Genomic DNA, 25,857 nt, shown 5'->3' with positions numbered 1-25,857 from the left:
GCAGGCACTGCCAAGCAAGGTGGAGAAATCCACCCCCTCCCGACAGCACAGCGCACAGTTGTCATCCTCCCTTAGCTTAAATTTGTAGAGTTTAGCCAGGGTATAGTATAACCTATGTAGCAACTTATAATCAATGAGTCTCAGATGACTGCTAGCTGTGGCCTCTGTCTGCTTACAACTGAATTCCCACTGGTCATCCGTCAAGGGTGTCTCTAGGTCTTTGTCCCACTCTGTACAGGCAATCACGATGCAAGATGTCGGGCCTTTTGGAAATGATTATAAAGAAGCGAGGTGACGTGTCTAAGGGGTTCCATTTGTAAAAGCGTGTAGTGGTGGCAATGTGAGTGGCTATGAGGGGTATGATGGCCTGGCAGCTCTCACACTCTGCCTGAGTCTCATGAACATAAAGAGGTCCATTGTGGTAGGGTCATGGGTGCCGAAAATTGATCTCTAGTTCGGAAAGTCCCGTCTCTGTAGAGGTCCTCCCAAGTGTGTATTTTAGTTTGTCTAACCTCCGACGGCATTGCCCTTCGTAGGTGACCTGAAGTGATGGGTGATATACTAATGGCATCTTAGGTGAGAATATCATTGGGATATCCAGTCTGGCTGCTATCTTCCTCCAGGCCATGTTAGTACAGTCAACTGTGGACAGGTCACGCTCGCGGTCCCTGCCGGTTCTAAAGGCCTTCTTATCCAAAGTTTTAAAAAATCTGCCACATGAGGTAATGGCCACCAGTCGGCACTTCTCGGGAGTCTTATCGTCTCTAGTCTGAACATGTCCACACCTTGAGGATCCTTAACAATACCCTTCTCCTTCCTTTCCTTCTCTATCTTGTCCGTATTCATATCCCATCCATCATCATAGTAATCGTCTAATACAAATTGATCAACCTCATGCTCATAATCTTACTCCATGACGTCCTCTTGTGATTTCTCACCATCATTTGTGCCGCTTTGGACACCGTCTTTTGTGCCGCGAAGGACACCTTCTCCACGTGTGGTGCAAGGCACACGTTTATTTCTTCTCATAAGCCTTACTCCATCTTCAATATTCTTTGTCTTTCTAATCTTTTTCCCATATCCTTTCACATCAGTTCCTTCTTCCTCCTCCATAGACCGATACTCTTCATCTGAATATTCCATTGTTCTTCTTTTCCTTTTTAAAACGCTCTGTAAAACCTCCTTTACAGAACAATTTACCTCTTTTTGCACACTATTCCTCAGGTTGCCATCTCTCGAACTTGAGGACTGTGCTCCCTCATTGACCTCCATAATCTTATTCTCAAAACAAATCTTTAAATATAACCCTTAATTACAAAAACATACCCCTATTTTTTTCTTTATATATCAACTTTATTTATTTTTAAACTTATCTACTAATTTCCCTAAAATTAACTCATACTCTTATTCTAAAACGTAATCCTCTCTCTCTAGAAATCACCTCACAAACACTTAATCGCATTGTCTCCTTCACTGTCTGCTGTCACTCGTATTCCACTTTACACAGATGGCCACACGCTTGCCTTGCCAGCCATCTGCATCACTGACTTAAACAAAATGGCCTCCATTGCGTCATATCGCACACTAGCATGATGACGCCCTCACTGCCTATGGGTGTTCCAAAGGAACAGCTGTTTCCAATCCGACTGAAGGCAACGCGTGAGCTGAATACCTGCAGCTCGCTCCATCACGGGAACCCTCGATATTCTAATTCACAAGCAGAAGCAAGTAATGCCGGCTCGCTACTAAATGGTAACTCTACACTTTTCAATTTATTATTTTAAGAACAATCTTAAATAAAATAAAAGCCACACACACCAATCTCAAAACTAAGACCCACACAAAGTCTAACACACAATTAACCCATAAATTGGGCAAACAACTCTGATTACTAAATTCCGCTTAATACTAGACGCATTCATCCAAATAAACAACAAAATATACACTAACAAATCTACTCGTACATTTCATTAATCATAATACTTACATTCCATTCATTACTTATTTCAAATTCCTTAGAATAAAATGATACTTATCTGTCAAGGAGCAGCAAATAAAAAAGAGGAAGATGGCTGCTGTGACTGAGTTTATATAGGTGTATGGGACATTCTAAGTGCTGGAATTTGTGTATTGATGATGTTATACTTTGAAGTGCTGCAAGGAGCTGGCAATAAAAGTTATATGCATAATGCTAGCCTCCTGTCTTGTCATGAAATCATTCATGCCATGTTTTGTACATAGCATGCCATTGGTGTTAAGCATGCACTTTCCCATGACATGTCCAAAGGTAAAATGTTATCATGCTATGGTACCAGATACTTTCTCCCACAAATTTAAGTTCAAAATGGTTTTGCCTAGGTGGGGGCTAGGTTGTCTTACATGTTTGACTGAGATAGAATAACTTGGAAAATATTAAATAAGCCATCAGTGTTTCCAATATTTTTTATTTTAGGAGTCTCTGCACAACTCACCAGTGCTCGGTTACGCCGTAACACATCTGTTGGCACTCCATTTTGGATGGCACCGGAGGTAAGTACAGTTTATGTTCTCATATGTTTATGCAAATATTTTTATATCATATATACAGCAGTGTGCCACAAAGGAGAGAAATCCATACACCTCATATCACTCCGATTTGATTTAGAAAGAGTGTAGAGAAGTTACTGATGTGTGTGTGTAAATGGTGTGTGTAACAGGCATACATGTTTGATGCTTTACGGAACATCCCGCCATATCTACTTGCAGACTTAGGGGCCTATTAGGATGGCGGACGGACCTGCGTCCGTCCGCCACCCCAGAGGTGGAGGGACCGTCCGCAGGGGCAGCGGCGGTCCCTCCGGTGCAATTAGGATGTGACCGCCACCCTGGCGGTCACATCCCGTATCTTTAACCTTGCGGCGGGTGCTGCTTGAAGCAGCACCCGCCGCAAGGTTCAAAATGCATGTTTTACATTTACATGCACAAAGCGGCAGGCACCATGTAAATGCTGGGGGGTACCATAGGTACCCCCCATGTGCACCCCCTACCCCCCACAACGGGCCCCCAAACACCAAAGACCACATACTTTTCCACGGCGGAAAAGCCGCCGTGGAAAAGCATGTTTCTCTGCACATCGTAATTTGGCTGACTGTGTCTTGCAGACACCGCCACCAAATAGCCCTCCACACCCCGCGCATCATCGGCGGACGGACCTGCCATCCGCCGCTGGTCCCACCGCAATCCCACCGCCATCCTAATCTGGCGGTGGGTGTTTTCTGTGGCCGCGGCGGTGAATCCGCATCCTCCAGGCCGGCGGTGGTGGCTTCCGCCGGCCCGGAGGATGCGGATTCACCGCTATCTTAATCGGCCCCTTAGTCTTGTGTAAATCTCAATTATTGCTCTACACTTATCTTGCATAATTTAGGGCTTTCCTTATGCTTATGCCTGTTTTGCACCTTATTTATTCTACCAGTAAAATACTGTGGAGTGTGTAAGAAAGGTCTGCTTCAAATCAGATGGCTTCCCAAAAACATAACAAAATCATGTACTGGTTTAGCTATAAAGCAGTGCTGCTCAATAGAGGCCCAAGAATTCAAGATCTCTGCCAGATTTTCAGGATTTCCTTAGAGGACAAATTCACATACATGGAATCTTAATTACAATCATTTACGTAGATGATGATTACCATGAAAATATGACAATGACTCTGCTCTCCTGGATCTAAGGTGAACAGAGCTGTTGTAAAGGGTCATTTTATATACTATGAGGACTGTCCATATACCAAGCTGAGCACATGGAACAAAGCTAAAAATGTATAAGGAAGTGAAACTAACAACAAGTCATTACCTGGTTTTCTTCTGAAGTTGTGACTGAGATAATGGGTGGTTGTTCATCATTCTGTTTGGATGTTTAGACATTATAGAAAGGTTAACCTAATAGGTGCACCAGGCTCTCTTTCTTTTTTGAGAATATGATCTGAATTAGATTTGATTCTAGATAGACAAAATTCAAGAAGCTGTTTCTAGTTTTATGCCAAGGTTTATAGGTAGCTGTATTAAGAATCTTCTACAAACTGTCAGGGCGACATACATTGCACATATTAGTGGATCTGAGAATTCTGACAAAATACATGATATCTGGTTATTTGATCAGAAAACAGGGTTCAGGGCACACGTAAGGTAATTGCAGTTAGGGACACTTTGCTACATAGGAATTCTGAAATAAGCGTATTTTTATTTAATCATTTAAAAAGTAAACTACCGCATTACAAATGAATATATTGTGATACTATGCAAAGAGGAAGTTTACATCTTTAAGACTAGGACAAATTAAATATTGTCAATGCCTAGTAATCTTAATAAGTACCTAAGAGCAATACAAATAAACATGTTTTCTACATCTGAGGTTCTTTAGATATTGCCTATTTGCTACTATTTTCCCAAAAAGTCTTTGCATAAATGCAAATTGTTTTAAGACCTGCTTCATACATATTTGATCATATTTCACGTAACAAATCCTTGTTTATCAAGAAAATGAAGCCATATGGAAACTTATTTAAAGCAGTGACTAAGTTAATAGACAATGTTATATGACATTAAATAATACATTCCTATATGTGTAAAATAATAAATACATGGTAACTCAGACTTTCAAACATATAATCATAGGATTTGTTTACACTGATGTTTAATATAGTTTTTATGTTTCTGTTAAAATAGGTTCAGAGTAAAATGACAATTCTTTCCATTTTTATAGACTTCTTATGCAATAAATGTTTGAAAGAGGTATGGTCTGTAATAATAATATTGTAATTGATTACAATTAACTGAGTACCTTGCAAGGATTTCCAGACAGAATTGTTCTACATTGCAAGTGTCTAACATCAATACTAGCTATAGTTAACATTGCAGCATGACATGAAACGTATACTATTACAATTCAATTTTGTGAATAGTCAGTAGTAACATTTATGGATATTTTTGGGTGGGCCTACCTGTAAAGGTAGGCCAACACCTACCAATTTGCTTATTTATACCATATTTTTGCATGTAGAATTTTACTTACACATAAATGAATTCCTTCAGCCCTTTTAGTCCAATTGGATTATAAACAGTCATGTTTTCTAGAAGTACTACTGGGTGTCTTTGTGATTCCCATGAAAGATGGAAATGTGCTATGAAATTAGCAGTAATGCTACTAGAACACATTTCTCACTTTTAAGCTGTTCCTTTATGAATCCAGTCCTGCAAGTCTCAATCCTCCTGACCTGTGTGTTTAACATGTACTCTTAGGTCTATTGAGAACACTTTAGTTGAGCTCTTTTTGTATCTGCACTAATCGCCTAGAGACCCAGTTCACTTGTTTCCTTCTAGATAATGTTATTGGGACACATCAACATATTTGAAAGATATCATTATAACATAGCAATGATTTACATCGTTTTCTAATCACAGCATAGCGATTTCAGAAATCAACTGATCAAGTCTTCTACAAATTATTAACTTTTCAGCTTAACCTCTAGGCTCTAAAAGAGTGATATGGTTGACAATACTGTATTATTCTGTTTCTTAGCCACTATTCTTCTGCCACACCCTGGGGTTAACCTTCTCTGCCTGCTATTGCTACCTTTGGTGAGTTAAGTGTACAAATGAAGCAACTTGATCCTTGGGTTGGAATGAAAACAAGTCTAATGCTTCACAACCTCGTTATGCCTTTAGTCTCTTATTTGTCAACATTAGAAACTTTGGAAATCACTGAAGTGGATGTTTGAACAAAATATCAATATAAAAATTGCGGCAGAAATATTGGAAAATAAATATTGTGTTGCACAAATATCTTTGACAAGAATATCATTTTTTGAGGTTAGCAATACTGTTTTAAATAATTGATGCTTTTAATATCTTTTGTAATAACGTACTTGTTAAAAATATAGTTTTTTAATTATTTAAATGTGTTTTAGTTGATATATTAATTTTATGTGTTACTATTGTTTATATAAAGGTTGGCAGAGGGGAAGACCGTCCGCCGCTTTTCCACCACGGTCGGCTTGCGACCGCGATGGAAAAGGCCTGATATGGTGGCGGTGTCTATCAGACACAGCCAGCCATATTAGGATGGCCGGTGAGGAATACCTTTCCGTGGCGGCAATGCTGCGACGGAAAGGCATACGGTCTTTGCTTTGGGGGCCCGTTGCGGGCCCCGAGGGTAAGGGGGGTGGGGGGTGCACATGGGGGTACCTATGGTACCCCCCCAGCATTTCAATGTACACCATGACAGGCACCGTGCGGTGCCTGTCATGTTGTGCATTGAAATGTACAACGTGCATTTTTTGCATTGCAGCGGCCGGTTCTTCAAGCACCGTCCGCCGCAATGTAAAAAATGCGGGATGCACCCGCCACTGTGGCGGATGCATCCTAATTGGGGGCACGGTTCCTCCGCCCTTGTGGCGGACGGTACCGGCCCCCGACAGGATGGCGGACGGACTTTGTCCATCTGCCATCCTAATGGACCTTTTTTTATACCAATTTAAATATTAAAATTATGGAATACTTATATACTTTAATGATATAGTTGCAGGCTGCTATGTTTGTAGGGATCTAGGTTGGGAAGTTAATTAAATCATAATGAAAATTTTTATATTAATTGTAACTAATTATAGAATTGATTTAAAATATGTAAATTATTGTATACTTATTTTGTAAGTTATATCTTCGGAGTGAACTGCTAGGTTTCTAGCAGTATTGGTTGGGAAGTTAATTAATAATTGAATAACAATTATTTATTAATATATACATAATTATATTATTGAATAGTAACTATGAACATTTATTATTCTTTTTAAATGTTTTGTTACATATATATCTGTATATATATATATATATCTATATATATCTATATATATATATATATGCTAATTAAGAATTTTTATATTAAGAGTTTAACTTTTTTTCGACATTCATGGTGTTACTTATGTATGTAATGTGTTTGAAGTGAAGTGCTTTCCCTACTTTTGTTTAGACTGTAGTAGGAATAGTAAAATTAACCTCTTTGCAATTCAACATGTTCCCTACAGTTGCACTCTTTGAAGTGGGAATAGTAAATTTAACCCTTCCGAAGTCAAACACTTTCCCTACCGTTGCATATGCTAGAGTAGGAATAGTATATTTATTATTCTTAGACTCCAATAGTTTTCATACATTTCTTTTTAAATCATCTTTATTAATTTTATTTTTTTCTCCATAGAGTATCAACACTAAGACATACAGGAACTATCACGTCCTCTCATCAGCTCCAGGGGGGGCTTGAAGTGCAATAAGCAGCTCATCCCAATCTGCCGCAATGGGGCACCTTCGTAGTCCTAGTACTTTTTTGCGGCACAAACCAGTCGACACTGCTATCCCCCACTGGACAGTCACACGAGACACCAGGTAGTGTTGAAGCCTTCCATTGCTAGGCAATGGTCCTCTTAACTAGTAAAAGCACCAGGTTAAAGATGTGAGTAGTGGCTCTCCCCATGTTGCGGTTCCAGGAGAACCCAATTAAACAATTTAACATATTGTTCAAGTCTCCCCGGCCAGTGACTCTTGAGTGTATGCTACAGACCTCCACCCACAAAAGACTGAAGACAGTTCCAATACATATGTGCCATATCTGCCACCTGGTCCCGGCAACAAGGGCATTCTGGAGACGCGGTGGGATATATCCTATGATTTTAGCTGGTGTTAAGTATGCCCTATGTAAAATGGGCGCAAAATCCGTTCCGCTCGCGGAAGTTGCGGATTTTCGGCAATTTCGCGATCCGCAAATCTCGCGAAATTGCCGAAAAATCCGCAAATCCGCTCACAGACGTTTTTTTTTTTTGCAGTAGAGGTATCAACACAGTGTCATCTTCGTGGATAAATATGCAGGCAGGATTCATTCTGGCACGATGCTCCTGTCACAAAAATTAAACCTCAACAGAAAGCACTTCCAGATATAAATAAAGCAGGTGCACGAGTTGAAGCTCAAATTCAGTAACCCATTATAATCAGCCCCAACAACTAGTGAGCACGGTCGAGACTAGGCAGGTGTGCTTCCTCCCCATATCTATTGCCTACAATTAGATGCAATCCTTGATGGAGGTATTTGCATCCACGAGTTTCTCGAGCACAATGATCCCTGTGTACTTCCTGTGACCAGGAGGATGCTTCCTTCTCATCTGCTGCTCTGATCGGTCTCTGACCCTTTATAAACAAGAGGCATGTGAACTCGCATGGAAGCCCCGCCCATTTGGCCCCGCCCCACACACACTAGTGTATGCAACGCCTTCCTGCCCTTTCCTCGCTATGATGGACAGCTCGCTCGAGGGGCCTCTGCGCCTGTCGGCGCAGTGGCAAAGTAACAGACACACGTGGTCACTGGAGACAACTCTTCTGGACCTTTACGCAGCTGTAGTGTAGCAAAAGTACTATACATTTACCCAACGAGGTAGCACTTACTTATTAGCCAGTAGAAAGTACTCCAGTTGAATAGAGGTATGGCACAACACGGTGTCATCTTCGTGGATAAATATGCAGGCAGGATTCATTCTGGCACGATGCTCCTGTCACAAAAATGAAACCTCAACAGGAAGCACTTACAGATATAAATAAAGCAGGTGCCCGAGTTGAAGCTCAAATTCAGTAACGCATTATAATCAGCCCCAACAATTAGTGAGCACGGTAGAGACTAGGCAGGTGTGCTTCCTCCCTATATCTACCACCTACAATTAGATGTAATCCTTGATGGAGGTCTTTGCATCCACGAGTTTCTTGAGCGCAATCCCCGTGTACTTCCTGTGACCAGGAAGATGTTCCTTCTCATCTGCTGCTCTGATCGGTCTCTGACCCTTTATAAACAAGAGACATGTGAACTCACATGGAAGCCCTGCCCGTTTGGCCCCGCCCCACACACACTAGGGTATGCAACGTCTTCCCGCCCTTTCCTCACTATGATGGACAGCTCACTCGAGGGACATATGCGCCGTTCGGCGCGTTGGCAAAGTTACAGACACACATGGTCATGGTCAGTTGTGCAAATCCGCGAGTTCGTGGATTTTCATGCGAACTCGTGGATTTTTTTGCGATTTTGCGCGAATTTGCGAACCGCAAATCCACAAAATTCGCCCATGCTTAATTATATGTGTATATTGAAAGCGGGCATTATGTGAAACCTTCCTTGGGTACAGAAGTACCCTGTTCCATTCCATGTAGGTCATTGCACGTCCTATATCTCCTTCCCAGTCCCATTGCAGTTAGGGGAAAACTTGTGTTAGCCATGTGAGCAACCTCCTCCCCTTGCCCATGGTGTAAAGTACTCAAGTGAGGGGGTGTGTCATTGATTCTGTAGTTAGTTTAATAGTATAGAAGACTCTGCAGCATATCCATTTTCAAGAGTGCAACCCATTCTTGCACCCTCAGGCGGAGAGAGCACCAGATCACCAAAAGACTAAATGAGGATGAAGGGAGGAGAATCAATATGTCCTGAGTGGTATGATACATATTAATACCCAGGCAACGAAAGTTGTGTGGCTCCCACCGAACATTTTTCTCACCAGCTGTTATGGGGTACAGAGGACAATCCGGCCAGAGTCAAAAAGGATAGGTCTTTTGACAGTATACTCCCAGACCAGGGGCAGTATTAAAATCATCCAATGTGTGTGATATCACCGCTGCAGATATCCCTAACGTACAACAGTACTTCATACGCGTGTAGTGAAACTGCATGTGTGACACCGTTAACAGGTATGCCCTAGCATTGACTAGTCTGCTGAAGTAGCTGCGCAAGAGGCTCCACTGCCAGTGCAAAGAGCAGCGGGTAGAGGAGACAGTCCTGCTGTGGGCCTCCAGTACCAGTCTGTGTAACCTGCGAATATTAAGGGTCAGAGATCTGCCCAGTATGAATACATTTTGATCTGGATGGACCAGTAGAGGCATGCAGCCCATTAACTGCATTTCCAGTAACTTGCTAAGTATCTTTTAATCAGTGCCCATTAGTGACAGAGGTTGGAAAGAAGAAACCTCTAGCGCGTCCCTTCTTGACTTCTGAAGTGAAAACAGCAGTGCTTCTCGCGTAGTGCAAGGCAATCTCCATGCCTCAAGGGCAGTGGTATAAAGCTTGACTAGGTTTGGGGTTAATAGGGCTTCAAACGTTTTGTAAAATTCAACGGTAAGCCATCCAACCTCAAAATTTTACAAGGAGGAGGGTCTCGAATGGCACTGCAAACCTCCTGCTCCATGACTGGGCTATTCAGTGCCGCTGTACTCTCCAGTGGTATCATTGATAACGTGACGATAGATACAAAATTGCAAATTTGAGATTGCTGCTTCACTGACTCTGGGATATACAGGGCCCAGTTGTGTGCACACAATGCCTCATGTATAGCCCCCTAGATGAACGTGACCAACATTGGGGACAGACAGATGGTGGTTATCTGCACCGTATCAATGGCGCTCCACAAAAGCCATGCCAACAAGTGACCCGGTTAGTCCCACTAACGCCCTCCAACTATCAATCAGTGACCCACTGTGACAAATAGGACACAGTGCGCACAGTAGCCAAGTGAGTGAGCAAAGGGTGTGATCTATCCAATTCGGGGTACAATACACAACCAAAATTCCATCCCAAAATCCAGGGTAAATGAGCCCATCTTGTGAGTATGGGCAATTCTTTAGCCAGGAATTGCACCTGCGCAGTGTTTGGTAAATACACACTACCCAGCAGCAAAGCTGAACCCTCCAGGCAGCCATCCACAAACATATATTGGCGCTCTAAGTCTACTTCCACTGACACACCCATAAAGGGCACAGGAGGTCACACCCATATGAGTACCCCTCTCTCATAGCTCGAATGTACCGAACTGAAGCATCCCTCCCCCTCCCCCCCCCCATCATCTCTGAAGCATTCGTTCCTCCCCCTTAGCTACACAAGTTTCCTGTAGGGGAACATCCTTTACAACGCAACTTTTACAACGCACTACCATTACGACGCAACTTTTACAACGCAAGTTATTACAACGCATTGCGCTGGGGGGCGCTATAGGATAGGGAATAGTTTAATTACTATCCAACACCTTCCCTACTATCCACGGGGACTGGAGTTGGAATAGTAAATTAAACTATTCACTATCCAGCGCCCCCCAACGCAAGTCGTTGTAACGACTTGCGTTGTAAAACCTGTGTCGTAATGGCATGCGTTGTAAAAGCATGCGTTGAAACGTCATACATCCTTTGCGTTGTAAAAGCATGCGTTGAAACGTCATACATCCTTCCTGTAAGAAAGCAACATGGGCCCCCTGTCTTTTAATGTATTTAGAAATGAAATGCTGTTTCCTTGCAGTACTCATACCCCAGACATTCCAGATCAAAAATGACAATCTAGCCATTGTCTAGTGACAGTGCAGCATTAAAGAGAAGTAGCAACAAAGAAAAGAACCCCAATCTCAGATGGGTTGATCTGCCAGACAGTACCCACCCAGACTGCAGCAAACATGATGATAGGCTCAGTAATAATAACAAACCAGAATAACCAACTTCTTTCCCCAGCGTGGCAGAGTAACATCTAGCTGCCCAACATTGAACCAAAAATCCTGCGAGCGTGTGTCTTTCGTGTATGTTTCAAGAATATCAGAACACCTCACGCAAACAACGAAGTGGGGTGATGGCTCAGCAGTTCTAACACAGTGTAGAGGTAGGTTCCTGGGCTCCAAGTGGGAGAGGGGAATCCCAATAACAGGATCCTGTAAGGAGAACGCTAACATCTAGGCAGGTGCCAGGTGACTGGCAACTGCAGTGTAGCAATGCCCCCTTGTCTTGGGGCAGTCAAAGGGATGAGGTCCCACAGGCATCAACAATCTGGTCAAGAGGGGAGGGATCTGGGAAGGCGCAAACCCCAGTCATGAATGTCATCCACCATCTGCGGTGTCACGCTAGGAGGGAGTATCAAAGCCATACTCGAACGTGTTGAGTATGACTCCCCTCAATCCCCCAATATGGCATCCCCTAGAATCATCCGTGACAGGAGACTCGCCCCGGGTACATACTCCAGCCGCAACAACAGGTGCCCGCAACTGTTCCTGTCATGCCTGTGTTAGAGTTGAGACGCAGGCAATTGTCTTCAGCCACCTCAGCAGTTTGGGTTGTTGCACTTATTCCGGGAGGGCAGGGGGGAAGCAGGGCCAACAGCAGGTTCCGACTCAGAGCGCTCATATCCTTGCTGCTCCACCCAGTCCCAGCCATCCTCTCGTTCTGTGAAGAGGTATGTTTTTGGTGCACAAGCACTTTAAGTTTGCTGTGAAACAGCAATGAATATGTGAGGCCTGCATCACACAACTTATCTTCACATTCATAATTGAAGCCCCCTGTCATTGAACTACCAACGTATAGACTGGGAATAGGAGTATCTTCGCATTTTATAATGCAAGTGGGCCAGAGAGTCAATCAACATGAAGTATCGTGTCCTTATCCCTCAAATTGAGGAGGGCCCCTCAGCCTTGGTGGGGCCCCAGGCGAAGCCCCTCCCACAGGCACCGGCTGAGCATGTTCCACAGCAAAGTAAGGAGTTAATCCCCCCGGGGCCACTGTGGTGATCACCCACATCTCAAAAAAGCAATGGGGTCCATCCCCTCTGCTCCTTCAGCAACCAAACTATGTGTTTATAGTTGCACCTCGATTTCTCCTCCACATCATTTTCCCCGGCCCTCTAGGAAGCGGACCATGCAATTAAGTTCCTCTACTTGACAAGTAAGTTCTTTGGTAGCCAGCTGGAGAACTTGTTTGAAAGACTCAGCCTGGGAGGGACTGTATCCCCCCTCCCACCTAGGGCAGTCCAGGTATCAGTGATGGTGGTGAGAATCTTGTCCAGCTTTACATCCTTTGGGACTGGCACAGGAGGAGCCAGTGGCAAAATTGCCTCCTAAGCAGGGAGGGACTCCCGACATGCAGTGCAAATCTCACCTGGCGGCACCACTGGCGCAGGGACTCCACCCGACCCCATCTCTCCATTTAGAAGTTTATCCGTCACCACATAGCACAGGTGATCGTTAAAGCTGCAGCAGCCCAGGGAGTCAGAGGTTCAGTCCCTAGCTCAACCCAGGACTCACTGTTTCCACAGGCCAACAGGCTAGGGAAGCACGTGCAATCTCAACTGCTAATGGGCTACTCTGCACCAGACAAGGTAGGACACTCCAAATCAGCCCCACATAAAGGAACAGGGTGGGCAGGATAAAGGGGGGCAGCCTTCCCAGGCATACGAAGCATTCCACTTGGCAGACCAGGTAAGTTCACCCCTCACACTGGTATCCTCCCGTAGACAGAATTCCAAGGGGGGGGGGGGTTGGTCGCAGAGGGTGGTGAGAAATTAAAAAATCATAGAGAGGTCCTGCCATTCCTCCAGAACTGCAGCAGAGCACAAAACCTCTGGGGAGGCACAAGCAGTCCCTCGTGTTCTGTGGGTATCAGTCCAGTGAAGGTTCCACCTCTCAGTCATCTCCCATCCTTAAACGGCTGACTCGAGTTCCAGTTGGAGGGGAGACACCATATGGGCAAAACACCTCCAGTCTACCCGTATGCAGGAGGGAGGGGAAAAGAACCACAGATTAGATTGCCCAAGTCAGTGTTTGCAGATCAGCAGAGTAACTGCATGTTGTTTAGCAGGGGGCACATATTGTAGGTTCCCAGCAGGAATGGAAGGGATCTGACAGTATGCACAGTTAGGGTCAAATTGAGTAGAGTGGGCTGATCTTCCACTCATTTAAGGAGTCCATGACAAATCACACATAATTAATATTCTATAGGGGCTCCCATGCCCCACTCAATGTTTACAGATTGGGAGGGGGTGGGGGCACCCTGAAGGATGAGAAGGCTCCTGTGCAACTGCTCCTCCCTGTATACCCCCACACATTGTACCTTCCCCTAGAGCACCCCACAGTCCAAGCCTCCTCTGCCGATGCAGCTGCTCCTGAGCAGTGATCTCGGCTGGCCACTCCCATCGGTCACACTCCTCCATGAGCGTCTTCACCAGAGGAGGTGGAGGCCCAGTGCTGCCTTAATCCAGGCCCTGGTCATAACAGCCCCGCCACCCCTGATGTCCCCAGGCTCCAAATGGCGATCATGTATTGGCACTGCCGCTACATGCCATCTCGCTTGAGCGGGCAGCTGCACCCTGCAAAGGCCATGGACGGTCATTGCAGCGCTGTTTGGGCCTTTCTTCCCAGCACTTTACAGCAGGGGCCTCAGCATACATACTCTGCCGCTGCCACCGGTGAACGCCAGTTGCCCTGCAGCCCAAATGGAAATGGATGTCTGGTCTCCCTCCAGAGCGAGGAGATCAGGTGTCCGCCATCTTGTGGCATCAAGCCACGCCCCCTCCAGTAGCTTTCATAATGTTGGTTAAATAGAGTTTATAGCATTCATTTTTTTAAATATTTTACATTATTTGTATTTATTTTAAAATGGATTTTATTGTTTGTAGTATTTTTTGTAAATTTGCTTTTTGGATGTTACAACTTTTAATATTTTATTTATCGTCTACATTAATATCTATTGATCTATCTATATACATACATACATATATATATATATATTTAGATATATATATATACATAGATAGATAGATACATAGATGGATGGATAGATAGATAGATAGATAGATAGATAGATAGATAGATAGATAGATAGATAGATAGATAGATAGATAGATAGATAGATAGATAGATAGATAGATAGATAGATCCTGATTGGTCTGGTTTCTTCGAGCCAGGTCAGTTTCTTCTATTATGATTTATCAATACCAGAAACAGAACACGGCACATTCCAGCTATTGCCTAATCCGGTTCTTTTATTTTACAAATTTACAGCAAGTGCATCACAACATCAAAAGAGGCCTACACGTTTCGGCTGTGGCCTTCCACAGGGCCAAATATCCTACTGGCATTTGTTATAGTTAGGACCATCTTTACATACGGAAAACGCTTTTTGATTTGCCTATATCTTTGGTGCCAGTTGAGAAATCTTCACAAACTTTTCCAAAAAAGTGTACTGCTAATTCTAGATTCTAGTTGTGCAGTGAAAGTTTCAGTGTGTTCTGTCAAGCGGGGGCCATGAAAAAAGCGGGGTTAAAAAAAGTGGGTTTCCTATGTTAAATCCCATGGGGATTTTGAACACGGCTACAGCGTGAACTGCTGGATGGAATTATACAAAATTTGGCAGAAAGCTAGCTCTTGGTCCAGAAAGAGCCTTTTGTTATTTGGTGTAAATCTGTTCAGTAGTTTTAGAGTTATTAAAAGAAAACCAAATTTGTATATATGTAGGGACACAACCCCTCCACAAATCATCCTGCTCTCGTGCAGAGATCAGAGTGGCTGCCAACATTTCAATGAGGAAGTGTTGGCAGCCATGTTGGGACTAGGACTCAGCTGAGTTCCCAAACAAAAAGGTTTAAAAAAAGAAAGAAAAGGGTGCAGGGTAGGAATACCCTGATCCCCTAACCTTGGTGCTGGAGCAATTTAATTATTTCTTTTATATTTTTGCTGTGAATACATGAATCCTGGTCATAAATAAAAAGAATTAAAAACAAACGCAGTCGCTCATGTGTGTTTACAGTATAATCCACGGGTGGGCCAGATCCGGGGGTTGGGGGGGAATTGCTGTATTAAAGGAGGAAGGGGGCACACGGGGCCCACCTCCTTAAGACTAATTTGAGCTCTGGGAACCACCACGTGCCTGGGACTTTATGTAAATATGGGAGAGTGGCTGCGCTGACCTCCCCTCCTTTGGGCTCATTTGAGCCCTGTGGACCCCCACCTCTCCGAGGCTTTAATTTTTATATTGAGGGGGCCATGTAGACCCACCCTCCTGGGGCAGTGTGTAGACCCAGGGACCACCACCTCCTCAGCACCTACGTAATATGTAAAAATAGTAGAGGGGGGTCATGTCCATGCATTGCCCACCACTTCCATGCATCGTAAAGAAGAGGGGCCATAATACCCCCCAGGACCTGCTCCTGCTATCTCCAGAGGGGCCCTCCCTCAGGAGATAGCTGATTGCTTTTGTTTGGCTTGAGCTGTAACAGCTCCCGCCGAGCGATCACAAACACTATCACCGCTCCTAACAAGCGAGAGCTGTCAAACTGCTTCCGCTTGCTGGGAGTAGAGTTTCTTCTGTTTCCCTGACTGCTGTCATGTGGGCATATAAACAGATAAATGAATTGCTTCAACACAGTGGGTTGCACATTTAGCAGCTCCTTGAATGTGGTAACAATGCTGGTTCCCCTAGGATGCTGCGAGCCGGCTGGGACCACAGACGCATTAAAGATCCCCCCACGGTGTCCAGTAAAGCACGCAGGGCACCCAGATAGATGTGGCAGGCCTTTTACTTTTGTTTTTTCCCCGAGAAAAAATATAATGATATATATATATATATATATATCACTTAATCTCCCCGTGCCTAACAAAAAAAATGAATGTGTTCACATGTAATGCAACTGGGGCTATGTAAAGCGATCTGATACCCGATTCGGGTCAAATTCGCGCTATATGAAACTCTGTAAAAAAAAAATATATATATATATATATATATATACTGACAAAAACCAAAGGTTTTATGGACCTTATAGTTAGGCTTAGATTTCACTTGTACAAAACCAGCGAAATTCAGCAGTTATAGTTATCTGAGCTAGCTATAACTTATGACTCCGCAATGCTTATGACCTCACATATCACTGATGACATGGTCAGTGACATCACTGAGGACATCTCAAATTACATCCCTGACGAGATCATCATGTAGTGAGTGGAAGTTGTTCCTTAGAGTTTGTTTATTTGTTAAACATTTGTAATATGCTAGTACAAAAGGTACATTACTGTACTAGGTATAAAACTAGTGAGTTTTATTATTTCTAACATATATTACAAGATTGTGTGTATCTGTGTGTGAGTGAATGTCTGAGTGGCTGTATGTGTGTGTGTGTGAATGGCTATTAGGTTAAGTGAGCAGATGTCTGAGTGCTTCTATGGAACTGTGAATGTGGATGAAAGTGGCTATGTGTGTGAATGATTAGTTGTATGGGAGAGTGAGTAGTTGTTTTGAGAGGCTGTATGGGTGAGTGAGTGAGTGGGTGTGTAAGTAAATATGTGGGTGAGTGAGATGGTGTGTGAATAGGAGTATTGGTGGGTGAGTCGGTGTGTCAGTGGCTATGTGAGTGAGTGAGTGGTGATGTGAGAGGTTCTCTGGGTGGGAAATTGGGTGTAAAAGTGACTTTTTGGGTGAGTCAGTGGGTATGTGTATAGCTGTACAAGTGAGTGATGGCGTGTAAGTAGCTGTATAGTGAGGGAGTGGTTGTTTGATTGGGTGTTTGGTTAAGAGAATTAGTGTGTGACCATGTGTATTGGAGAGTAAGTGTCTGTGTAAATAGCTGTACGGGTGAGTGAGTGGATGTGAGAGTGCTTCTTTGGATGTGTGAATTGGTATGTAAGTGGGTTTGTGGGTGAGTGAGTGTGTGTGAGTGCTTGTATGGGTAATTGAGTGACTGTTTTGTGTGACTGTATGGGTGAGGGAGTGGGTGTGCCAATGACTGTAGGTGAATACCTGGGTGTATCAGTAGGTGTAAGGTGGAGTGTCTGGGTATGTCAGTGCCTGTACGGGTAAGGGAGTACAAGTGACTGTTTGCGTGAATGAATGGTTGTGTAAGTGGCTGTAAAAGTGAGTGGGTGGGGCTGTGAGTGACTCTATGGACATATATATATATATATTTAGATATATATATATACATAGATAGATAGATACATAGATGGATGGATAGATAGATAGATAGATAGATAGATAGATAGATAGATAGATAGATAGATAGATAGATAGATAGATAGATAGATAGATAGATAGATAGATAGATAGATAGATAGATAGATAGATAGATAGATAGATCCTGATTGGTCTGGTTTCTTCGAGCCAGGTCAGTTTCTTCTATTATGATTTATCAATACCAGAAACAGAACACGGCACATTCCAGCTATTGCCTAATCCGGTTCTTTTATTTTACAAATTTACAGCAAGTGCATCACAACATCAAAAGAGGCCTACACGTTTCGGCTGTGGCCTTCCACAGGGCCAAATATCCTACTGGCATTTGTTATAGTTAGGACCATCTTTACATACGGAAAACGCTTTTTGATTTGCCTATATCTTTGGTGCCAGTTGAGAAATCTTCACAAAACTTTTCCAAAAAAGTGTACTGCTAATTCTAGATTCTAGTTGTGCAGTGAAAGTTTCAGTGTGTTCTGTCAAGCGGGGGCCATGAAAAAAGCGGGGTTAAAAAAAGTGGGTTTCCTATGTTAAATCCCATGGGGATTTTGAACACGGCTACAGCGTGAACTGCTGGATGGAATTATACAAAATTTGGCAGAAAGCTAGCTCTTGGTCCAGAAAGAGCCTTTTGTTATTTGGTGTAAATCTGTTCAGTAGTTTTAGAGTTATTAAAAGAAAACCAAATTTGTATATATGTAGGGACACAACCCCTCCACAAATCATCCTGCTCTCGTGCAGAGATCAGAGTGGCTGCCAACATTTCAATGAGGAAGTGTTGGCAGCCATCTTGGGACTAGGACTCAGCTGAGTTCCCAAACAAAAAGGTTTAAAAAAAGAAAGAAAAGGGTGCAGGGTAGGAATACCCTGATCCCCTAACCTTGGTGCTGGAGCAATTTAATTATTTCTTTTATATTTTTGCTGTGAATACATGAATCCTGGTCATAAATAAAAAGAATTAAAACAAACGCAGTCGCTCATGTGTGTTTACAGTATAATCCACGGGTGGGCCAGATCCGGGGGTTGGGGGGGAATTGCTGTATTAAAGGAGGAAGGGGGCACACGGGGCCCACCTCCTTAAGACTAATTTGAGCTCTGGGAACCACCACGTGCCTGGGACTTTATGTAAATATGGGAGAGTGGCTGCGCTGACCTCCCCTCCTTTGGGCTCATTTGAGCCCTGTGGACCCCCACCTCTCCGAGGCTTTAATTTTTATATTGAGGGGGCCACGTAGACCCACCCTCCTGGGGCAGTGTGTAGACCCAGGGACCACCACCTCCTCAGCACCTACGTAATATGTAAAAATAGTAGAGGGGGGTCATGTCCATGCATTGCCCACCACTTCCATGCATCGTAAAGAAGAGGGGCCATAATACCCCCCAGGACCTGCTCCTGCTCCTGCTATCTCCAGAGGGGCCCTCCCTCAGGAGATAGCTGATTGCTTTTGTTTGGCTTGAGCTGTAACAGCTCCCGCCGAGCGATCACAAACACTATCACCGCTCCTAACAAGCGAGAGCTGTCAAACTGCTTCCGCTTGCTGGGAGTAGAGTTTCTTCTGTTTCCCTGACTGCTGTCATGTGGGCATATAAACAGATAAATGAATTGCTTCAACACAGTGGGTTGCACATTTAGCAGCTCCTTGAATGTGGTAACAATGCTGGTTCCCCTAGGATGCTGCGAGCCGGCTGGGACCACAGACGCATTAAAGATCCCCCCACGGTGTCCAGTAAAGCACGCAGGGCACCCAGATAGATGTGGCAGGCCTTTTACTTTTGTTTTTTCCCCGAGAAAAAATATAATGATATATATATATATATATATCACTTAATCTCCCCGTGCCTAACAAAAAAAATGAATGTGTTCACATGTAATGCAACTGGGGCTATGTAAAGCGATCTGATACCCGATTCGGGTCAAATTCGCGCTATATGAAACTCTGTAAAAAAAAAATATATATATATATATATATATACTGACAAAAACCAAAGGTTTTATGGACCTTATAGTTAGGCTCAGATTTCACTTGTACAAAACCAGCGAAATTCAGCAGTTATAGTTATCTGAGCTAGCTATAACTTATGACTCCGCAATGCTTATGACCTCACATATCACTGATGACATGGTCAGTGACATCACTGAGGACATCTCAAATTACATCCCTGACGAGATCATCATGTAGTGAGTGGAAGTTGTTCCTTAGAGTTTGTTTATTTGTTAAACATTTGTAATATGCTAGTACAAAAGGTACATTACTGTACTAGGTATAAAACTAGTGAGTTTTATTATTTCTAACATATATTACAAGATTGTGTGTATCTGTGTGTGAGTGAATGTCTGAGTGGCTGTATGTGTGTGTGTGTGAATGGCTATTAGGTTAAGTGAGCAGATGTCTGAGTGCTTCTATGGAACTGTGAATGTGGATGAAAGTGGCTATGTGTGTGAATGATTAGTTGTATGGGAGAGTGAGTAGTTGTTTTGAGAGGCTGTATGGGTGAGTGAGTGAGTGGGTGTGTAAGTAAATATGTGGGTGAGTGAGATGGTGTGTGAATAGGAGTATTGGTGGGTGAGTCGGTGTGTCAGTGGCTATGTGAGTGAGTGAGTGGTGATGTGAGAGGTTCTCTGGGTGGGAAATTGGGTGTAAAAGTGACTTTTTGGGTGAGTCAGTGGGTATGTGTATAGCTGTACAAGTGAGTGATGGCGTGTAAGTAGCTGTATAGTGAGGGAGTGGTTGTTTGATTGGGTGTTTGGTTAAGAGAATTAGTGTGTGACCATGTGTATTGGAGAGTAAGTGTCTGTGTAAATAGCTGTACGGGTGAGTGAGTGGATGTGAGAGTGCTTCTTTGGATGTGTGAATTGGTATGTAAGTGGGTTTGTGGGTGAGTGAGTGTGTGTGAGTGCTTGTATGGGTAATTGAGTGACTGTTTTGTGTGACTGTATGGGTGAGGGAGTGGGTGTGCCAATGACTGTAGGTGAATACCTGGGTGTATCAGTAGGTGTAAGGTGGAGTGTCTGGGTATGTCAGTGCCTGTACGGGTAAGGGAGTACAAGTGACTGTTTGCGTGAATGAATGGTTGTGTAAGTGGCTGTAAAAGTGAGTGGGTGGGGCTGTGAGTGACTCTATGGAGGAGTGAGTTGGTGTGTGAGCACTAGTATGAATCTCTGAATAGGTATGTGAGTGGATATCTGGTTGTGACAGTGGTCCTTGGAGACTATGCATGGGGGTGTGAGTTGGTGTGTGAGTGGTTCTTTAAATGATGTCATCAGTGATGTCATTTGAGATGTCACCATTGATATCATCAGTGATGTATTGGACTCCTCACTCACAATGGAACACCAGATAGACGGTGTCTCCTTAGCCTGCTTCAACACACTGTGCCTGCTTCGAAAGACCTTCAGATGGATCCCCTCCGAACCCAGGAAGACAGTCACCCATGACCTCATCATCAGCAGACTCGACTATGGCAACGCACTCTAAGCCGGGGTTACCCAGAAACTCTGCCGAAGACTACAGAATGTTCAGAATGCCACAGCAAGACTAATCTTCAACATCCCCCGTCGTAGCCACATCACTCAACACACACTTCTGTGACCTCCACTGGCCCCCAGTTGACAGAAGAATAACCTTCAAACTCCTCACCCAAGCATACAAGGGCCTTCACAACATCGGACCCGCATACCTGAATCACCACCTCACATTCCACGTACCCAACAGACACCTCCACTCTGCCCAGCTTTCCCTGGCTACCGCCACATGAATCCGCAAGACCAGAACCGGAGGTATGTCCTTCTCCTACCTTACCTCTAAGGCATGGAACACCCTGCCCATCCAACTCAGGAAATCACCCTAGGTGACGCAATTCAAAAAGGACCTCAAGACCTGCCACTTCTGATGAACTCAGTACTTGGTCCAACCCGCTGCACCTTCCCCCCCCCCCACACACACAGAACCTTGGGGCCATCACGGGTGAGTAGCAGCACTTTACAAATCCTGATTGATTGATTGATGTCATCTGTGATTGAAGCATGGGGATTGTTATTATAGCATTTGCTATTAAGAACCTCAATATCTGTTTTTGTGGGAGTGACCTCTTAACAGGATATTGCCCGTCAGCCGCACATTATATATGATCTGGATCTTGAAGGAATACTTGTGCCTATTGCATGCATCAACACAATTCTCTCTGTCATCTCATTTGAGAACTGCTCACTGTGGTGTGCTAACTACTGTTATATTTTGATTTGGGATATCACAGATTCATGGCAGAGAACAGGTGGTAATGTTATCTACTGATTGGCATTCAATTATTCAATCTCAGGAGGAAATACATATGGATTAAAACTCAAACCTGTCCCTTGCAAGTCACAGATCCCAAAATCGGATGTGTTAACCCACTAAGCTCATTATTCTGAGGCCAGTACCTATGTGCGACCTTAAATAAGTATATGTTTCAATGTTTTGATTAGAAGACTGAGAACTTACCTTTGGTCAACAGACAGAAACTTCTATCTGAAGCTGGAATTAAAAATGCATCTTGAACGCACTCATTTCACAGAAGAAGTTCTAGATAGGGTTTTTATCTTGCAATAGCGTTGTTAAAACTGGTTCTAAACTGTTTGGCACTGAAATCTGTAGAACTTGCTTTTGAGTTATCAAAACACTAATTCCGCTTTGTAAAAGACAATAAACATTGCCCTAAAATATGTTTTCCTATAATTGTATCAGGTTTCACCAGTATGTTTTCGTGTATCTGCTCTAAGGATAGGTCTGCTCCATTGTTTGAAGTGTTAGCCCCACCTACATTGGTTGAACAGTTAGACCCCGCCCCCCCATCCCCGAAGTTCGGGTCTAGTTGCACCCCTGGTATCACAAGTAAAGATGGTTCACAATCCAGGAGGCCGGGTACACACACTTTCACAGGACCAGTGATGTGTTTTTATAACAAACAAACCTTTCTGCAATATATTTTATTACAAATTAACTTTTGTATTAGTTTTGGGGAAAATGACAAAAAAATAGCCCACATTTCCTAAATAGAAGCAGCAGTGATCAGTATGCAACCCCATAATGTTCAGTCGTTTAGAGACACAAGTGAAGCATGGTAATCTGAAAGGACGCATGCCAAATACATATTGAAAACAGAAAAAAAAGACTTTAATTGAAACAGATCTAGACAAACAAACACTGGTTTAAAATTGAGAAAGAATGGTCTGAGCAGTTTTTCAATAAAAAGGCTGGTTTCCATCTGTTTTTTCTCTCTGGTTAAGTGCGCTCAATTGAGCAAGGCATCAAACCTCCTGCAACTGACGAAGAAATTGATTTGATCCGGCCTGACAAAGGAAAGCAGATTTTGCGCCATCACCATAACAACCAGTAGACGTCACAAACGTGATACATGGCACCTCAGCAGGCACTACATGCACATTAATTATGGCATCACCTTGTACAATGACACCTATAAAATGAACAGAACACCGTTACTGCTGATATTCATCTAAACAATGGCTGAGGGAAAGGAGACAATCTGCTCATAGAACATGAATGCTATTTGTTCTGTTATTTACCTTGATAATAATATTCATCCCAGTGATAAAGATGCCAATGCTTCGTGAAACACCTTGAGTAGATTGGTGTGCACATGACACTCGTTCTAAGCTGAAAAATTGAGATTGCAGATTTATGAAGGCTTTTTTTTGTTCCCAGGTTTACATTCTGTCATAATATCGAAATAAAAATATTCTCGAATATGCAAAAAGCCCAGGTTTGTATCATACTTTAAAAGTCCACTCCAACTGTACTATACTTGTGAATGCATCAGTCTTTGATTAGAAAAGGCTATTTGCTATCTTTTAGGGCATATTTAGAGGTTGGTGTGTGCATGGCATCTGCCATAAACTATGCATATGCTATAAAATCATGCACTCGACAGTTAGAAACATAAAAATTTGAAGAAATTATTTGTATTCATTCCACAGTTTTTTGTGTGCTACTCTGTGACAGAGCCTGCCAGTCTCTATTAATATAGTCTGTATGAACTCGGGAACCGTAGCTACCTAGACACAGAGGGGTCCATTGTTTCAAGACGACCGCTCGCCAAACTTTATGTTATTACAAAATCAAAATCCTAAACATACAGTTTATTGATGTAAAACAAAATCCTAATGAGCCTAGCACCCTGGGAGCTTTGCCCCACAGTGTGGAGACAGCCTTTCTTTTTTTTATGTTCTGGACCGCCAGTGGATCGCCGAACAGATTATGCAACACATTACATTAGAATGTACTGGTGATGAAATTATATGTACCAGAACTCTAGATCATGAACGTAAAACTCTACACACATCCTCCTTTCTAATCCACAACAAGGACTACATACTAATGTTGACTATGGGGCTCATTACGATGTTGGGCGGAAAGCCTCCTCCCGACAGTCGGTTTAAAGTGTGACCGCCCGATTACGATGTTCTCTGACGGAACGTAAACCGCACTGTCATTCCGACCCGACATTGCGGAGTATTCATGTCAGTCCGAACCACACAGTAACCGTCTATTGACGGCGTTTCGGCAATCAGGATTACGATGTCGGCTTCCAGCAGCCTTTCCGAGCCAGCCTTTCTGACATGGAAGGGCTGTTGGAAAGTGACGATGGTGGCCGAGAAAACTCTGCACTGTGTGGCAGGCACTATAAGGTGCTTGCGATAGGGTGCAAGGTTTTACACACACACCCCATTTCCCCCCTAGGAGCCTGTGCTACAACCGGGTTCTCGGGCGTAACACCAGCTCCCATAGGAAACAATGGGAATCCGACCGAACAGTATTCGGTCGCATCGTAATCCGACATTCGGAACCGCTGTCCGCAAGTCAGTCGGTCCCGAATCCAAGTAGGTGTCCGCCTGACATTGTAATGAGCCCTCTAATCATTTAAGAAGAGATATAGATACATGGCAGAACCACAAATTAAAGGATGACATAAAAACAGGAACAAATTCAGATCATAACTAGATTAAATATTTTGTGATGGTTTAATTACGATCCTCTAATGAGCTCTAAGCATATTCTAACATTTCAGGAATTGCATGGATGCAAAATATGATGAAATGTTTAGCATATGAATGACTTTAATAATCATAATATACTGAGACATACTCAGTAGAGCTATTGAAACAACAAATGTAAATGTTATCTTCGATTTTAACTTACAGACACTCTGATAACCAGCCCCCTTTTCCTCAGCAAACTTCGAGAATTAAGTCAACAGCATCCTCAAAAGAGTCTTCCACTAATACCAATTTTTATAAATTCGCATTTGCAAATAGGAAATATCCTATTTGGAAATCGCAAAATTTCCATTTGCAAATAAGAAAACACAATTCGGAAAAGTCGCATTCTGGATGCAGAATAATTATGTAAGAACCAGGAAGTTTAGAAATACAGGGTGTGGCCACAAGCCAGAAGCCGAGGAAGGTGCTGGAAGGAAGGAGTGCTCCTGTCTGAATGCTGGCAGTGCAACCCCAATTTCTGGAGAACACCATATCCAGCAAAGATGGGGACAAGAACCTTGGGAGCAGGAAGTGCAAAAGCTAAATCTTCTGAGAAGGAGCTTCAGCTTGTATCAGAAGAATGTGTGGCACACATGGATCAGCTCTTTGGAAAGCATCATTTTCTGTTCCTGAGGCCCAGAAAACCAAACTATGCAACAGCATCCTAGAGAAAGTGTACTTCACCCAGACAACCATACCAAAGATTAGGAAAGGCTGGTATGACCTAAGATCCCACTACAAAGAGAATGTGGTCAGCTGGATGGTTGACGCTCGTGGCACTGGTGGTGGACCCTCCAAACACCCCCTTCCACTGCAATGGAATCACTGAATGAGGGGACATGTGAACCTAAAAATGATATGGGAGTGTCAGACATTGACATCTCCAATCCTGTAGGTTAAAGCATAGGTAAGTCATTTTCCCATTAATTTCTTACCATAACACATTGTTTGTAAGTCCTCAAGTACAACATATTAGCTAACAAAACTCCAGTGAGATGTTTGCTGTACTTTGGCAATGCTTTATGGGAG

At 43.3% G+C, this 25,857-nt stretch overlaps 1 protein-coding gene across 1 annotated transcript in view; it reads left to right on the top strand.

The window, feature by feature from the left end:
- Positions 1-25,857, top strand: part of MYO3B (myosin IIIB) — a 2,563,893-nt gene that overhangs the window by 291,627 nt on the left and 2,246,409 nt on the right. The window contains exon 6 of the mRNA XM_078681588.1: positions 2,453-2,529. Coding sequence (XP_078537714.1) covers positions 2,453-2,529 — 77 coding nt within the window. The remainder of the gene's footprint in view (positions 1-2,452; positions 2,530-25,857) is intronic.

Source organism: Lissotriton helveticus, chromosome 3_1 (genome assembly GCF_964261635.1).
Source record: "Lissotriton helveticus chromosome 3_1, aLisHel1.1, whole genome shotgun sequence".
In the NCBI taxonomy this organism is placed as follows: domain Eukaryota; kingdom Metazoa; phylum Chordata; class Amphibia; order Caudata; family Salamandridae; genus Lissotriton; species Lissotriton helveticus.
The sequence above is the reverse complement of the archived record's forward strand: the minus strand, read 5'-3'. Positions and strand labels throughout refer to the sequence as shown.